Source organism: Kryptolebias marmoratus, linkage group LG4 (assembly GCF_001649575.2).
Source record: "Kryptolebias marmoratus isolate JLee-2015 linkage group LG4, ASM164957v2, whole genome shotgun sequence".
In the NCBI taxonomy this organism is placed as follows: domain Eukaryota; kingdom Metazoa; phylum Chordata; class Actinopteri; order Cyprinodontiformes; family Rivulidae; genus Kryptolebias; species Kryptolebias marmoratus.
Window position 1 is genome coordinate 30,605,043 of NC_051433.1, and position 17,692 is coordinate 30,622,734.

At 40.1% G+C, this 17,692-nt stretch overlaps 1 protein-coding gene across 1 annotated transcript in view; it reads left to right on the forward strand.

The window, feature by feature from the left end:
* acad9 (acyl-CoA dehydrogenase family, member 9) overlaps nucleotides 1–12,604 on the forward strand; it is a 25,066-nt gene extending 12,462 nt beyond the window's left edge. The window contains exons 14-18 of the mRNA XM_017433411.3: nucleotides 3,446–3,572; nucleotides 3,657–3,734; nucleotides 7,389–7,517; nucleotides 9,213–9,285; nucleotides 12,091–12,604. Coding sequence (XP_017288900.1) covers nucleotides 3,446–3,572; nucleotides 3,657–3,734; nucleotides 7,389–7,517; nucleotides 9,213–9,285; nucleotides 12,091–12,191 — 508 coding nt within the window. The 3' untranslated portion in view covers nucleotides 12,192–12,604. The remainder of the gene's footprint in view (nucleotides 1–3,445; nucleotides 3,573–3,656; nucleotides 3,735–7,388; nucleotides 7,518–9,212; nucleotides 9,286–12,090) is intronic.
* The last annotated feature ends 5,088 nt before the right edge of the window (nucleotides 12,605–17,692 follow it).

Genomic DNA, 17,692 nt, shown 5'->3' on the forward strand with positions numbered 1-17,692 from the left:
CAGCGCGGCGGTTACAAGCGTTGAACATGAACGCGGCACAGAGACGCAGGGGGAACCGTATCTGACGGGGGAACGCGGCAGCAACTCGAGCACATTGCTGCCCCCTATATGTCAGGAGGACAAATAACACCTTTTCTGTTCAAATTGCCAACCCGCCACAGTGGCGTGTGTTGATCAAATTCACCCGCCACTTCAAATATTTACCCGCATTTGGCCGGTGGCGGGTGCTAATTTCCACCCCTGATTAAAACATTCATTAAGATAATTTTCACCCAAAGTTGGAGCAACGTTGCTTTTGCCCGTGTATTTGTATGTTTTTTGTCTGTAGCATTAACATCACATGAACCAGTGGATGGATTTCATTCAAACTCTCAAAGTAATCATTGCATGTACATCTACAGCTGGTTAAATTTTGGAATCAACTCCTTTTAAGGTGGCCTCCACATCAAATCAGTCTTCCCAAACACAAAACAGCTGCAGTCATTAGTAGATCAACAACAATAACAATGGTGGTCTGTGCTGCTTACTCTTTTCAATGTTTCAAAGTTCTGCTGGGTCAGCAAACAAACTTACTGGCCATTTTAGATGTAAATTTACATGCTTAAGACTGCAGTGTCTGCATGCTTGCATGTCTCGTTGAAATACATAAGAGTTAAAAAACGAGATTGTGTGACTCAATGGACAATCAGTTGTCTTGTTGTAGCAGCATGCCTGAGTCATGCACCCGTTACAACTTCACCAGTAAATGCAAAAAATGCGTCTGGAGTCCTTCCATAGGTGAGTAACCCTACAATATACAGTTTTGCGAGAATTTAGTCAATTTATCAAGAAAAACTACCTTCAAAACATATTAACACATCTTAAATCTACTGTGTCCACACTGACACTTTCTAGCTTTGCTTTTTATACAAGAAATGTATGATGTGTCTGTCTAAATGACCCGATTTATGTGAGTAACTGCTGCTGATGGTGTAGAGTCGTAACAAGAGAATGTTTGTGTTCCAGTGAATGGTGAGAGTCAAACAGAAGGTCCTGATCTGTGTGAGTTGGTTACACAGATCAGGACCTTCTGTTTGACCTCCAGGTCTCACTGTCAGTACCTTCACAGTTTCAACATGCACCAACCGCTCCATCAGACAGGCATCCTCTCTGGTGAACCTGATGATGTCTGGTGCTTCTTTTTCCTTCGCTTAGATTTTGACACAGATAGTGCCCACATATCTAAACCAGTGGTTCAGTGTTGTTCCCTCAAAGGCCAACACCAACACACTTCTCCTCCATTCCTTGGGCATTTTCTCACTCTCAAAAATGCCATTGAATAATCGAGTCAAAAACCTCCCTGCCATCTTTCTTAGACATTTCCATCCCTCCACTGGTATGTCATCAGGTCCAACTGCCTTCACCTTCTTCATCCTCTTCAAAGCTGTCTGATCTTCATCCTCACTAAGCTTGTTCACTTCATGGTGCACAGTTTCTACAATCTATACTCTTCTTTCTCTTTTATTCTCTTTATTTATTAGCTCCACAAAGTACTCCTTACATCTTAATCTTCTATCTTTAACTAGCCTAACCTGCTGCACATCCTTTCCAGCCTGGTCCCTCTGTCTTGCCAGTCGACAAAAGTCCTTCTCTCCTTCCTTAGTGTCCAGCCTCTTGTCCAACTCTTCATTCGTCTTCTGTTTTGTCTTTGCTGTCTCCCTCTTTGTCCAACATTGCATCTCCGTATATTCCTCTCTTCAGTCCTCTCACTGTCCCATTTCTTCCTGGCTAACCTCTTCCTCTGGATAACTTCCTGCACTTCACTATTCCACCACCAGGTCTCCTTCTCATCTTGTCTCTGTCCAGATGACACCAAGTCCCTTCCTACCTGTCTCTCTAATCATGGTGCTGTAGTAGCCCAATCATCTGGAAGCTCTTTTTTACCACCCAGAGTCTTTAACAGCTCATTACTGAACTCCTGACAACATTCTTCCTTCCTCACCTTCCACCATTTGGTCTTCTTCTCTGCCTTTACTCTTTTCCTCTTCATCACCACAACAGTCATCCTCCACACCACCATCTGATGCTGTCTGGCCACACTCTCCCTGCCACAACCATACAGTCCACAATCTCCCTCAGGTCTACCTGCGTACTCCTGCATCCACTCCTATAGGTCACCCTGTGTTCCTCCCTCTTTTGGTGTTGACTACAGCTATTTCCATCTTCCACCCCCATCTGTCCTTCCTGGTTCCTTTCCTTGACACCAAACCTGCCCATCACCTCCTCACCAACATGTCCATTCAGACCTGCTCTGATCACCACTCTCTCCTCCCTGGGAATACTCTCTATCACTTCAGCCAGGTCCTTCCAGAGTTTCTCTTTCTCTTCTGCATCACATCCAACCTGTGGAGCAGAACCACTGACAACATTCAGCATCAGCCCTTCACCTTCTACCTTCAGACACATCACCCTATCTGACACTCTTTTCACCTCGACCACATTCCTTGCCAACTCCTCCTTTAGGACCACCTGTACTCTATTTCTCTTCCTATACACACCATGGTAAAACAGCTTAAACCCTGCCTCAATGATGTGATTCTTGCTGTCCTTACACTTTGTCTGTTGTACACATAATACATCTACCTTCCTCTTCTGCATCATGTCACCCAGCTCTCTACCTTTGCCTGTCATTGTCCCTACGTTTAGAGCTGCTATCCTCAGACTTCCCTCTTCTCCCTCTGTCTCCTGGCACATTTCCCTCCTCGTGGTCTTTGACTAACAGTAATACAATTTCTGCTGGCACTCTGTTTGTCAACAGCACCCGTGGCAGTCGTTGTTAACCCGAGCCTCGACCAATCCGGTATGGTGTTGCTTGGATGAATTCGCATGTTGGTTTTGGCAGAAGTGTTTTTTGCCAGATGCCCTTCCTGACACAACCCTCACCATTTACCCGGACTTGGGACCAGCACAAGAGATACACTGGCTTGTGCTCCTTAGTGGCTGGTTTTGCTCACTAGTTGCTAGTTTCTGTTTTATAGATATTAAGCTAAAATCAGATGTGGTAGTAGCTGGAGTCCATTCACAACACGTACTCTGAGCGTGATGTCTCGTAATATCCCATGACACTGCACTTAACATTGTTTTTACTGTTTGATCAAAATGGCTACAACATAAGATGAGCTTAGTCTAAAACTCTGGCACGAAAGGAGGAAAATATACATTCCTTCAACTGATTTGGATTTTTTTTTTTTCCTCAAAAAAGATTACTTTGCTTTCAGGTAAATTGTGCAGGATGTGTTACATTAAAGGTGGGGGAAAGTTTTAAAATGATTTAAAGTGGTCTTGTTTTTTTATGGGCCTGTAACAGAATGTGATCTTCCCCAGTTAATCTTCACACTCCTCTAAACTTCTCCCAGAGTTTTTGGCTACTTTGTTACCTTTCAGTCTTTCTTTACTTCACTTCCAGGGAGATGAAGAAAGGAAATATCTCTATGATTCTTGGTACTATGAGCAAGAAGCTGAAGACCTCACTGGGAGCTTCAGTAGACCTTGGCCTGACAGGAAAGGATTGGGTGGTTCATCGCAGCTTGACAGTAAGAAATTGACTTAATCCATTTTACTATTGGTCTGTTTTTGTTTGTTTTGTAGAAGTTCAGCCGTTGTCTTTGTGTTCAAAGGAAAGTGCAAAGAAGTTTGAGCTGAACGTCAACATTTTTGGGTCGACTGTGGAGAGCCTTCTGTACAGATATGGAAAGGTAACATTTCATTGAATTTTCTCCTTAGAAGTTTTCAGTTCTTTAGAATTGATTTCCCATTTGACTTAAACAGCTGAATGAATGAGTTCTTTCAAAGTAATTTTATTCAAAATTAAATAAATAAATGGTAATTAAAAATTATTAATAAATATTACATTAAATAAATAAATGTTCCCATGAAATAAAACATTTAAATAGAAATGTATTTTATTTATTTCAAGATTTATTTATTTATTTAATAACGGAGTTTCATTTTGTAAAGCTACTTTACATATTTTGAGAGCTTTAAATTTTTATCCCCGTTTTTTGTTTTGAAACGCTCTTTATTTCATGTTCTTATATTCAGATGAGGGGGCAGGTCTGGTCAGGATTAATGATTTGCATCTGCTTCACAGAAACTGACATACTCTAATGTTTTTTTGACCAATCACAGCAAAGTATCCCCCCCCCTTCCCCGGCTGAGCTTTGCTTGGTCTGACCATAGACATTATTTACATACACACCTTGAAGGCCAGCACCGACCGGCACCGCCTATTGGAGCTGACGTATCAGCGCGGCCACCATCTTGGCTGGGTCTTTCACGCGTCCCCAGTTCATTTCTTTGTCCTGAGTTAGCTGTATGTCCAACTAAAATAATCAGACCTCTCTGAATCTTTACCCGATTTTCACAGTTTGGTTTGTTACAAACAGCAGAGATGTAGTTACGATACAGGACGCTCTCACACATTAAAAATACGTGCTACGATGCTAAAATACTTTGTTGTATGCTCTTTAACAAAGACAGACATATAGTATGGCATATTAATAGATGTATAAATTAATACATTTTATATTTTAATAAAGAAGCAAGTTTGATTGTTCATTCAAATTTATTTCACTCTCTCACACACACATATACACAATCCTGAGCCTTCTGTATACACCACATACACAATTTCTTCATATTTTTGTGTGCTGTGTATGCGCACCCACATGCACAGTTTGTTAGTTTTCTAAAGGCCTGGAAAGTAATCTTTAGAAACTCCAGGTCATTCCAGGGTCTCACACTGCCCTGCTTTAACTGGGGCTGGAGAGCTGAGGCTCACTTTCAGGGAGAGAAAGGTCCACTGGAAGCTCTCTGCAGCTTTCCTTCAGGTTTCTGTGTTCCTAAAAATTAAGACACATAATACTTAAAAACAATTTAATTGAAAACAACTTGAAAAGGTTTTAGTATCCCACAGTGTATTGTAATACACAAAACATCATTAATTCCTAAACATGCAGAAAGAACTAACAGGTAAAAACGGGTTTAACAAAGTGTGATATTAACTTTAGTTTTACATATAAATCAGACATTTCTGTTAACATGTACAGTAAAATCTCCTCCTCTCTGGAGATGAGATGGGAAGCTGAAGACAGGTGGGGTCACAGCGTCTCTAATCCAGTCCTGTTAAAGTCCTCTGGTTTGAAATGTTCACTACAGACATGAGACGAGTCTGTAGCAACAAAACCCCCCCTTCTTACTGCAGCTTCCCATTGCCTCCTTAAATCTGTGTTAGTGGGAAACCTTCAAAATGTGAAGAAAAAACAACAGAAAGAGCTAATGAGAGAGAGAGGACCAGTTCCTCCTGTTAGCATTTTGTTGATTGCCTAATAATGTTAGCTACAATAATATAATAATATAAATGGTCAGATAACTAAAATTGTTGTTCAATCTTACTTGTGAAAGGTGATCCCATGTGATCAATTTTCAATACTGTGCCAGTTTTTGCAACCGTAGGCTTCACAAAGTCCAGTCATAGCTGCTCGCTGTGTGGTTACTCCTGTTGGCTCCATCCAATATGGCGGCGATGCAGGATGCACTACATGTCTGTGCGGCCGATGATTTGACCAGACCCGCCCCCTCTTTTGAAAATGAAAAACATGAAATAAGAAGCTCTTAAAATGAAAAATGGGGTTAAAAAATAAAAGCCCCAGAAATATGTTAAGTAGCTTTACAAAATAACACAAAATGAAACTTTATTAGTAAATAAATCTTGAACGAGGATAAAAAACTGAACATTTATATTTAAATGTTTTTTTGGAATATTTATTAATAATTTTTAAATAACACTATTTATTTATTTTTGAATGAAATAGCTCTTCATACTCCAGTGCTTTTCCAAATCCTCCCTCCCTGTGTCTTCTGCCTCTAGTTTGTGTCCTGTGAGGGCTCTCATCCTGATGGCATAAACATGTATTTACTTACTGCTTTTAAATAAAAAAAGGACTAATGCTAAGCAACATCTTTTAAGTTGTTACTTAGAAAAAATAAATCATCTACAGAGGTTGAATAATTAACTGTGCCAGTACAGCTCTTAGTATTCCCTTGTTGTTTTTTCATTTCAGCCACAATATAAGTGTACGATAGCAATGAATTTTAGGTTCTGACCGCATACGGGTGGTCTATAAAAGAAAGAAAGAAACAGAATCAGAAATGCAGGCGGTCTGTATTGATAAAACTACTTCAGACACCTACCTTCAACATTTATATCTGCACAGTATGACTAACTTAAGCACCTATAACTCTGCTGCTTAACATAGTTTACAAATCAAACACTGTACCCGATGAGGTTAGCTTTAGCATGTAGCTCCGTCCATACTTGACATTTGGGAATGTCAATGTGGGACAACATAGCGTGTCAGTCTTTTTATCTGGTGTATGTAAACTTCTGGTTTCAACTGTAATTGTCTTCCACATTCCCATGAAGTTCTAAATGAAGGCTCCTAGTGTCTTGTTGATGTTGTACAATTTCAAGTTCTCCTATGTGTGTGGCATTAAGTTATAGGCTTTCCTGTAGTCAGTCTAGGCGGTGCACAGGTTTGTGTGTCCTGTATTACAGTCTGAAGCTACGGTTCTGTCGACCCCTGGTGTTGGTTCCAGTTCCCTTCTGTGCCTCGCTCATGTTCCTATTCATCTTAGGCGCTATGATTTCAAATAACAAAGTTTGGGACCCCCTGGTAAAGATGTTTTGTGTCTCCTGTACTGCTGATTTTTTAAAATAAAGTTCCTAAGTATCTCCTACAAGCCTGTTAACACAATTAAATACCAATTTTAAAACTGAACAATAGTTTGTAGTACTTGTTTGGCATGTCAGAAGAGTGTAGTCAATCATTTTCTATTTCTAATAGGTAAATTGTGCCTTTTGTGATATTAGAATTTTTTTATTGTGTGGTTTTAATGAAAATGTTTCCTGAACTGTTAGTGTTCTGAAAATGCATTTTTATTTTTCTAAAAACGTGTCTTCTTCTTTTTCCTTGGCCTGTTCCCTTTTCAGGGGTCGATACAGCGAGTCATCCTCCTCCATCTAACTCTGTCCTCACTCCAACTACGTCCATGTCCACCAAGGATAATCTGTTTTTGTTAGAATTAGTTAGGATGGGTTCCTCAAAGAAACTCTGAATACGTTGAACCTGCATCATGATGAAAGACACAAGGCAGCATAATAAAAGCAAACAGTTCTTACTAACGTAGACACTATAAGGTTCAAATGTCAGAAAGTCTTCATACTTCAGGATAGTTTATCACCCTGTCAGGTCATCTTTCTTGGTGTTTAGGTATACAGAAAATTGATTCTGAATCATGAAATCACCACAAACCTCCATTTCCTTTCATGCACCTGCTGGTGATGTCAGAGCATCGTGGACGAACAGCTCATCCTGAAGAAAGTAGCAGACGTGGTGATCAACCTGTACGCCATGACAGCCGTACTGTCCAGAGCCAGCCGCTCTATCAGCATTGGCCTCAGGAATCATGACCAGGAGGTGTGTATGACATGCACACACACACAGGCTGTGTCAGAATCACTTCATTGGCTAAGTATGCTCACACATGCATGGAATTTATTGTCAGTAGATGGTCACACTCTATATGTACTTCCAATTGCAATAAAATATAAAAGTCAAGTTGCGAAAACAAATTTGATTAAATACAATAAATAAAAGCAGCAAAACAAATGCAATTTAAATAGATTATATAGAAATTGAAAATGCAAAGTAACAATATGTGCTTCTTAAAGTCTGCTGTCTTCTCCACAGTCTTAAGGGTGTTCAGCTCCCAACTGTCAATCAACCTCATGTCAATACACAGACTCATCATCGTTCTTTATCAGTCCAATGACTGTAAATTTAATGATGTTAACAGCAGTGGTGCAGTCATTGGTATAGAGGGAGAAGAGCAGTGGAGACGGGACACATCCCTGAGGAACTCGTGTACTAATTGTCCTTACACCTGACGTGACGTCACCATGCCTCACCTGCTGCTTCCTGCCTGTCAGGAAGTTGACGATCCACTGGCAGAGCTTGGTGGGGAGGATCTGTGGGTCGACTGTATTAAACACCGAGCTGAAGTCCACAAACAGGGTTCTTGCATAGGTCCCTGGATGGTCCAGATGTTGCAGGATGAAGTCTAGACCCATGTTTATGGGTGTACACTTCATCCACTGACCTGTTTGACTGATAGGCAAACTGTAAGGGTCAGAAGGTTACCTGTTCTGTCCTTCAGGTGCGTCAACACTAGGCGATCACAGGCTTTCATAATGACAGATGTCCAGGCTTCTGGTCTGTAGTCCTTCAGACCTTTGGTGGAGGATTTCTTTGGGACTGGAATGATTGTTGCCTGTTTGAAACAGGAGGGAACTTCACAGAGCTCCAGCACCTTTATTCAGCAGAACAGGGGCGTGTGGACGTCTGTAGTTAGTGATGTTTGAGAGGTCCTTCCACACTGAGGGATGTTTGTAGCCTAAAAAAGGACTTTCGGCTTTTCTCCCTGTTCAGTGTATTTTTGGCCTGCCTGTACAGAGTCCTCTCTTCTCCTCTTTGGCCCAACAAAGTTCTCTCAGCCTTGCTGTAAACCACGGTTTGTTACTGAATGTGTGAACAGTCTTGTCTGCTATGCACATGTTCTCTCAGAAAGTGATGCAGGATGTCACAGTGTCAGTGAGTCGTAGCAGCTCTCCAGTCTGTGCAGTCAAAGCAAAGGTTTGGCAGCTTTTAGTTTCTGCTTGTAAGATGGAATGAGATGGACCAAGCAGTGGTCAGAGTGTCCTAAAGCACCTCAGGGGACAGAGTGATAAACCTTTTTCAAAACTGTATAGCAGTGATCCAAAGTGTTTTTGTCTCTGGTGGAACAATTGATGTGCTATCTGTGTTTTGGCAGTTCAGGGTTTAATTTAGCTCTGTTAAAGTTGCTGATCTTATCTGTGCTTCAGATGAACACACTCTAGCTGCTGCCAGTTTTCTCCTCCTCTGTAGATACAGACACACATGAGGTGATCATGTTTAAAAGCTTTCATTCTATGTAATTCCACTGATTTTATAAAAATGTTTTGTTTGGGTCTGGGTTTTTAATCTTAAGGTAAACAGGAAATGTAGAGCTGGCAAATATTTGTCTCCTCTGCTGAGTTTTCTTTCTTTTGCTCCTGGTTTTAACTTGGACTCGCTCTCTGTTGTATTTTCCAGGTGCTGCTCACAAACACGTTCTGCAATGAGGCCTTCTTCAAGAACAATTACTTGATAGTTCAGCTGCAGAAACGTAAGTGAAACATCCATCCATCCATCCATCCATCTTCTTCCTCTTATCCGGGGTCGGGTCACGGGGGCAGCAGCCTAAGCAGGGAGACCCAGACTTCCCTCTCCCCAGCCACTTGGGCCAGCTCCTCCGGGGGAATCCCAAGGCGTTCCCAGGCCAGCAGAGAGAAGAATTGTTTGCACCTAATTTGAATCCTAATTTAAGTCACATCAACAAATAAATTAAATAAAATAAATGAAAAAGTGCAAACAAAGCACCAACACACGTCTCACTTCCAGGCCAATGAATAACAACAGAGAACTCTGACAAACAGACAGATGCTGGACTGTGCTTTTTGTGGCACTGCATGTTGGATCACTACATGGAACAACAAAACATCTAATGCTGAATTTAATAGCATCATTTTACTGGTAAACAAGGATAATATTTTCACTAAGCACAGAACATGCTTACCATATTCGGTCTTGTGAAGTAACTAACCTCTATGGTCTATATATATATTAGCCTGCCGGTCATAAGGGCAGCGCGGAGGTGAGGAGAGAAGCGTTGCACCATTGAGCACGTTGTTCACGTTGAGAGAGGCACGCGAGGCGGGTGTTGTCGTGCAAAAGTATAAAAGTGAACGGCACTGGTAAAAAAAAAAAAATTTTAATCCAGAAGTGCTACCTTGGGCCACACACTAAAGAAAAGAAATCATCATTAGGGCACTTTTTTGGTTCAGAGGGAAAAGGGCAGGTGCTCTAGCACCACCTAGTGTCTATCTGTGCACATCTCTGTGTACACCAAATCATGCAGGTTGATCGGGAACAGTGTTCTGACTTTTGGTAGCCGTACATCGCTCAGTGTAAACAAAATTTGCAAGAAACCGCATGAAAATAAATAATGAGAATCAATGGGATTCTGACGTGTTTGGAGCTCGGTAGTTTAGATACACTTCACAGTAAGAACATCATGTAAAGTTAAATTGGGTTACAGGAAGTTGGACTTTACATCTGTGATGTTCATATTTTTAGCCATTTTTAAACAATTATAGTTAAAGTTTGATGATTTTTAGATATTTGACCCCAGAAGGATTTCTGATACAGTATATACACGTATTTCTGCTCTTTCACCCAGTCTCTGACTGCTACACAACATGTTTTTCTCTTATGTCCCCCTAGAGTACGCACCCAAACTCTCATTGATCTTCATTGTATCTGAGTTTCTCCTGAAAACTGAAATCAAAGGGTCGTTTTTAACTTACACATCTTCTGTACAGCCCACTGTAGAATCAGAAACATTTCATTTATTATTTATTTGGATTGGGACAAGTGTTAACAAATACTGCACACTATTACATTCACAGCCAAGACTAATTTACAATCCACAACCCCACATGAGCCTTTAGCAACATAAGACAAAAACTGGTTAAAATGCAGTTTTAAAGAATAAAACATTACACTTAGTAAGACAAATTCCTAAAACAAATCCCAACTAGAAGTGCAGGCAGTTATGACAGAGGTCCAGGCCATCCAACACATTTCATAACGATCCAGTGAGCCATTTTTGAGTGAACAATATTTTTTGGATTACAGCCCACCCTATCGCTCAATGTTTGTCAGTTTTGGTCCAGTAATTCAGAATTGGTCAGAATTGCCTTGACAGCAGTTTAAAGTTAATCTCATCAGCTTTTGTTGTTTTCAAGATGTGGCAGAATATGTTTTTTTTCTAGCTAGCACTAAATAACTTACACATTTTAAAAATACTTACTTGACTTTGTCAACCTGTGTTCAGATTAGTATTTCGAATTAATATGGTGAATTTCATGGTGATTGACCTTTAAAGCTCCAAAAAGAGGCCAAAACAAACAAACCAAGCTGTATTTAGAAGTGGCCATGGCCTATACCATGTGACTCAGTACAGTTCAGGGAACTTGTGAACAAAGACTTTAAATTGCGAAACTTAAAGTTTAGAAGATACAGGACAAAATGCAAAAACCCTAATGATAGCGCCCCCTATAGGTGGACATATCTGATTATTTTTGTGAGCCACATGCACAAGCCCTTCTAGTAGAATCCCAAAACTCTAATAGCATTAACAAAAAGGAAGCAGTTATTTCTGACCACAAAACTGGTTCTCCTTCAGAAACTGCTTCAGTCTTGAACTAAAATTTTTCCCATTAAATCTCAATTTCAAGTCTGCAAGTAAAGAATTCCACCCAATCCCTAATGTTTGTGCCATGAATGTCCTCTATGAGTTAGTGCTCTGACAACAGCAGGTCCAATCAGCTTTAAACAACCATCCTGCATCCTTTTAAGTAATACAATCATGACAACATGGTCATTTTTATTGAGAAGGATTCTAATACAGTTCATTAAAACTTTGAGCTCTCAACAAATAAACAAAAAGTATCTTCTGAATAATCCCAAGGATGGTTGTCTTTAATCAGCTGAGCAAACCTTTCCTTTCCTCTGAAATGTTCAGGTAATCTGCTTGTGTCAGTTCAGTCAGAGGTCTTACATTGAGGGCCGGGACAGATTTATACATTAAAACACTGACATGTTGTCAGCCTATATCATTACAGAAGGATGTCCCTAATGCCTACAGGGCTTTGGAGAAGATGGTTGATGTTTATGGGATTTTGGTCAGTAATTGGACTGGCAGCCGCCAACATTATTCAATGCTTTCTAATTAATGAGTCAAATGTACTGCAGCTAATATTTAGTTAATCAGTGACACAATACAGACAGGTTGTGCTTTGCCAATGAATTTTGCCCAGTTACCAAATAAAATGGACTAATTTTGAATTTTCTGTTCAATGTGTTCCAGATTCTCCTGAAAACAATGATGCCAACATTAAGAAGATCGCCAAGGCGGTCTTAGAGAGCCGAGAGTACATCTGCTCTCACCCTCTGGAAAGAACATTTTGAGCCAATCAGCTGTCTCTCAAACTTTGATTGGATAACATGTGCAAGGAACTTCACTCTCAATAATCTGTCTTTACATTTGTTTTACTATTATAAGCCTAATTCATGCATAGAATCAAGGAGGAGCTGTAATTACCACACAAGATCAAAATGTGCTTTAACTCTTGTGTTAGAATGACCCATTCGTTTCAGATGAACCAGTTCGGTGTTGATGGTGCAGTTTTCTGTTGATCTAGTCTTCGTTATATGTTTGAAAACTAATTTTAAAGTCTTGGATGGCTCTCTCCTGTCAGTCAGAGGCGGGTTTAATGCATTTTAGACATTATTGTACTGAGCTCTCCAAAAGTAACAATATCACATTGTTTTGTATCCATAAGGTAGTGACCTTTTCAAAATAAAAGTGTAACTTTAGCTCATGTGCTGTAGTGTTTGCTGAGGATGGTCTGCGGTCGTTGCTGGGACCTAGGGCCACAGCTGCACCCAGATCTGTCACAGACAGCCTGAGGAGAGGCTCACATCCAAAGTAGACGTACTGCTTCAGAGTTTATCAGCTTGCTGCTGTAATCATATTTACCAGTGCTAGTAAATATTCTCAGTCAATCTTAGGTTTCAATAAAACCTCAACTACAAGTGCAAACACAGTCATTACAGAAATGACAGGACTGTCTGGAAAGCCTCCTGGAGACAAAAACTGGTTCAAGGACTGGGCTACACCTGTCCCGGTCCAGGACTGGGCTACACCTGTCCCAGTCCTGGTCAAGCCACTTCCGAACCAGAGACAATATTAGAAAAGACAAAAAGGAGTGGACTGCTGCTCTCTGCTCCAAAGTCCTCTTTTTCAGATGAAAGTAAGTTTTGCATTTCGTTTGGAAATCAAATTTCCAGTCTGGAGAAAGAATCCAAGATGCTTGAGGTTCAGAGTGAAGATCACTCTGTGATGATGTGGACAGTCCTATCATCTGCTAATGTTGTTCTGCTGGGTTATATCAAATCCAAAGTCAGCATAGCCATATACTAGGACATTTTAGAGCACAAACTGTCTCAGGAACTGAATCGTGGGTTTTCATCATCTGTAAGTCATAATCATCAAAACTAACACACACATAAAAACACCCAGCTTGCCTTATTTTTCCACATGGTTGGTTCAACTTCACTTCAAGCCAGGGTCCTTGGACCTGTGCAGTATCAGGTAGTGATGGGACATCTGCAGCCAGGCTTCGAGGCGTGTACCGAGTAAAAAGGGGGCGTGTCCGATGAAGCCCCGCTTCAGAGCTTGTGTCATATTGAGCAAAATCACGTGATCAACAACAAACGAGGCCTCGCATTACATCTGCCACGTCATTGCTTCATTTTGCATATCGTTTTTCAAAATAAAAGCGCTATGAACCCTGTTGCTCCGTGGGTTGGTAGCAGTTTTCATCAGCAGTGGTTGAAAAAGAGAAAAACGTCTCATATCTGGGATATACATATTTGTAATTTTAAAAACCAGAACTAGATGATTTTAAACAAACTCTGTTTTTCAGGAAGCAAGTTTCAGAGTCTGCCCCAACAATCACTCACTTCCCAACACACTAAAGTCCAACATATCTTTATTGTCAAATAAGTCCATGACATAAAAGAAAACCCAACAACCACTGATGGTCAAGGATTAGATTGGCTACAAATCATTTTAATAATTAAATAGGATTTCATTGATTCTCCTGTTACCAAACATGAGTTTGATGAAAACTTTGTGACAATATTGCATTTACAAATGTTTGAAAGTCTGATCCAACTGAGTGACAAAGCTGTTCCAGTTTCACCAGCAGGTGTCACTAGTGAGCGATGGATGAAGCATCGAGTGATGAACCTTTTTGCAAAGCAAAGTGTTGGAAAGCTTAATTGCTTCATGAGGCTTCGTTTGCCCATCACTGGTATCTTAGCTGTTCCTAGAACTGCGCTCTTCTCAGCACAGATCTCTGAGGTTGTATCTAGGATCTGTTGAAACCTCATTTTGGGGTCACAGCACCAAGAGCTCCAGTCACTACTGGTACCACCGAGGTCTTGATTCTCCACAACTTCTCTGTTTTCTCTTTCAGCCTTTGGTACTTTTCCAGCTTCTCGTGCTCCTTCCTGATGTTACAGTCACTTGGAGTTACTACATCAATCCCAGCTGCTTTCTTCTGTGTCCTGTCAACCACCATGGTGTCCAGTTTGTTATCAGCTGTTTGTCAGTCTGGATCTGGAAGTCCCACAGTATCTCAGCCCTGCCGTTCTCCACCACCTTAGGTGGAGAACGGCAGGGCTGAGATACTGTGGGACTTCCAGTCCATACTCAGTACAGATGTTTGTGTACACTGTTCCAGCTGCTTGGTTGTGGCGTTCCATGCATGCTTTGCCTGCCTGCATCTCACATCCTGCTGTTATGTGCTGGACTGTCTCACGGACATCTTTGCACAGCCTGGATCTTGTCCTGTCTGGTGGTAGGCCTTTATTGATCTTGTGCTGAGGGTTTGTTTTTGATTAGTACCTCTGTACTGTCCTTCAACCAAACCCTTTCTCTCCACTGATATCAGCCGCCTCCTCAATCTGCCGGAGGTACATGCAGGGCAGGGACTTATCTTTTCATGAGGATTCTTCTTTTTTCTTGTTTTCTACATCATGTTTTTGCTGTTTGAGACAGCAAAAACACAACATCTTCCTGATGTACTCCAGGATTTTAGGTGTTTTATCCTGTATAGTGGCTCTAATGCTCACTTGTCCACTACCTCCCTCCTTTCTCTTAAGCCCTATTCACACGGGATTAGTTTTACCTAGGGACCACATGCTATTTGTAATAATTATGGAGATTGTAGGTAGGTACATTTATTTATATAGCACTTTTCAGCACGAGGCGACTCAAAGTGCTTTACAACACAAGAACAAAATTACAGACAGAGTTACAGAACATGACAAGATAACTAAGCTAAAACATGACAATGCTAACAAGGTACAGGATAACTAAACTACTAAAACATGATATTACTAAACTAAGGCACGAATAATCTAACTAACAGTGAATATGATAACTAATTGTACAGTAACTAAGCTAAGTGTACAAGAAGGCTAAATAATCTAAAACGTGACAATGCTAAAACTAAAACTAACGTTACCGAACTATCTAAAAGTACCCCAGGCCCGCTATACAGCCGAAGTAAAACCAGACATATCTAAGCATGAGCTAAGACAGTCAAAAATAGTAGCTGAACTAAACAGATCTAAGCATGACTAAATGTACAGAACTAAACTAAGTGTACAGGAAGATAAAGCTAAACTAAACAGTACCGAATTTCTAAATGGTACTANGAGAAAAAGAAATGGTTGAAACAAAAAATCAGAGCTTACAGCAGAGGACACACAATTATCCAGGGTACCAATGCATAAGCAAGGAAGTATCCTTTGTCCTGTTAGAAGTTTCTTCTGTACAGTTTTTGCTACCAAACTACTTTGTGCAATTTTACCAATTCATAAGTATTAAAATGTTTAGTTTTATTAGAAATAATGTACTAAGATTTTTTGGTTTTGTTATAAAAATATTTACCTTTACTTAAAATACAATTTCACATAGAGATCTCTTTAACTTTCTCAAAACATTGTCTTTGAAAGTTGCTTCAGCATACTTGCTCTATTCTTGGAATCATTTGCTACTTTTAGCTTTTAGTTACTGTTCTGCTGCTTTTACTGCCAGCTTTCAGGTACAACTCTCTTAAGGTCCTTTAACTTTATGACAATAACTGCTCCTGGGGGAAAAATCATTATCCACCTTGCAAACGACCTCTTTATTTATTGAGGCCTGCAAAGGAAATTTATATAGTGTTTTTTCTTTGATCAACTTTAATGCGGACAAACGTAAGAATGAACCCTTTGGGGTAAGAACTGTCAGAAAGAATTTGTATGTAAAGGCAGAAATGTGTGCATATTAGTAAACAGTTGTGCATAACTCAAATTTGTAAGCTTTTGAACAAGGCAAATCACTAAAAACTTGTGCTGTATATTTTCTCTACAAGAATACAGTTTAAAAAGTTACAACTTCATGAATTTACAAATACAAAGTTCAAGTTTACAGATGTGGTTTATTTTTTATGATTAAGAAATACTATGACTGTTTGTGAATATGAATTTACCACCATGGTCACAGGCTGCTTAATGGAGCACAGAATACATAGATTTGTGTTGCGCTGCAAATGCTTCTTTAAACTTTGCACCGAGATCACAAACGTATGTACGTAGATGCCTCATTACGTGCTGGAGCACATATTTCATCGCTGCCATATTGGATGGGTCTCTCCTCTCTAAGAGCAAGCAGCTATGACCGGATTTTGATCAGCCTATGGTTGCAATAACTGGTGCAGTATTGAAAACAGATCACAAGGGATTATCATTCACAAGTAAAGCCCTATTTGCACGGGATTAGTTTTACCTAGGGACCACATGCTATTTGTAATAATTATGGAGATTGTCTGTGTTATTAATCCTGTGTGAATCGGCCATGTCAGTAATTTGTACCTACTATATTTTGCTGAACTCGGAGGTCCTGTGATAATACAAATCCAATGTGAATATGCATCTCTGTGATTTGGACAGAAATGGGCAGGATCTGATACGTAACTAGACGTTTTTTGTTTCCTGGGCACATTTTTATTTGTTTTTGGCCATGGAGGCTGTATTGGAGAGCATAGAGAACCTTTTGTGTCCCGGGCCAGAAAAACCCCATCGACTCGTAACGGTCGCCATAAAAAAGAGAAGGAGCCAAATCACATGCAAACGGTGGCTCCCATCAAGAATAATTTTCTTCTGTTTGTAGCCTCCAAAACTGACATAATCAAAAGCAAAAGCAGAAATAGATATATTTTGTTAACAAAACAAATATAATATAAATAAACATTACTTAATGAAAATGCATGAGTAAGGAAACGGCAAAACAAAATGGCAGCATTTTTCTCCTGATAATGCTTAAATGGACTGGTTGGGAGGCTCACTACAGAGTACTCTTGTCTTCCGTTTTCACATAATGAATTATATTTAGTTATTTAAGCAATATAACTTTAAGAAATATAACTTTTTTATGAGCGCTTATGGACTGATGACACAGCATACAGAATGCACAAAACACTACCAACATGCTGCTTCCACATGTAAATAGTACAGTGATACACGGAGGTCTTCTCAAGATGGCTGTCAACTGTTTGTTTATGCTGGTGGTGCCATAGTAATGGGACAGCAGCTGTTTGAGTGAACTGAATCACTACAATCAGTTCAATAAAATGATTAGATCAAAAGATTTGTTCACCGAATCCTTCAGTTTACACAGTTTATTAGTTAGTTAGTTACTTAAGTTTATTTCTTTTGTGCCATACAACATAAAAGGTGCCCAGTCCCCATGAGCTTATAAGACAAACATATTTCAAAGATGCAGACAGAGACCAACATCAACGTCCCTCAAACAGAAAGTGTCCTCTTTTGAAGATGCCAGGCTTTTAAAACAA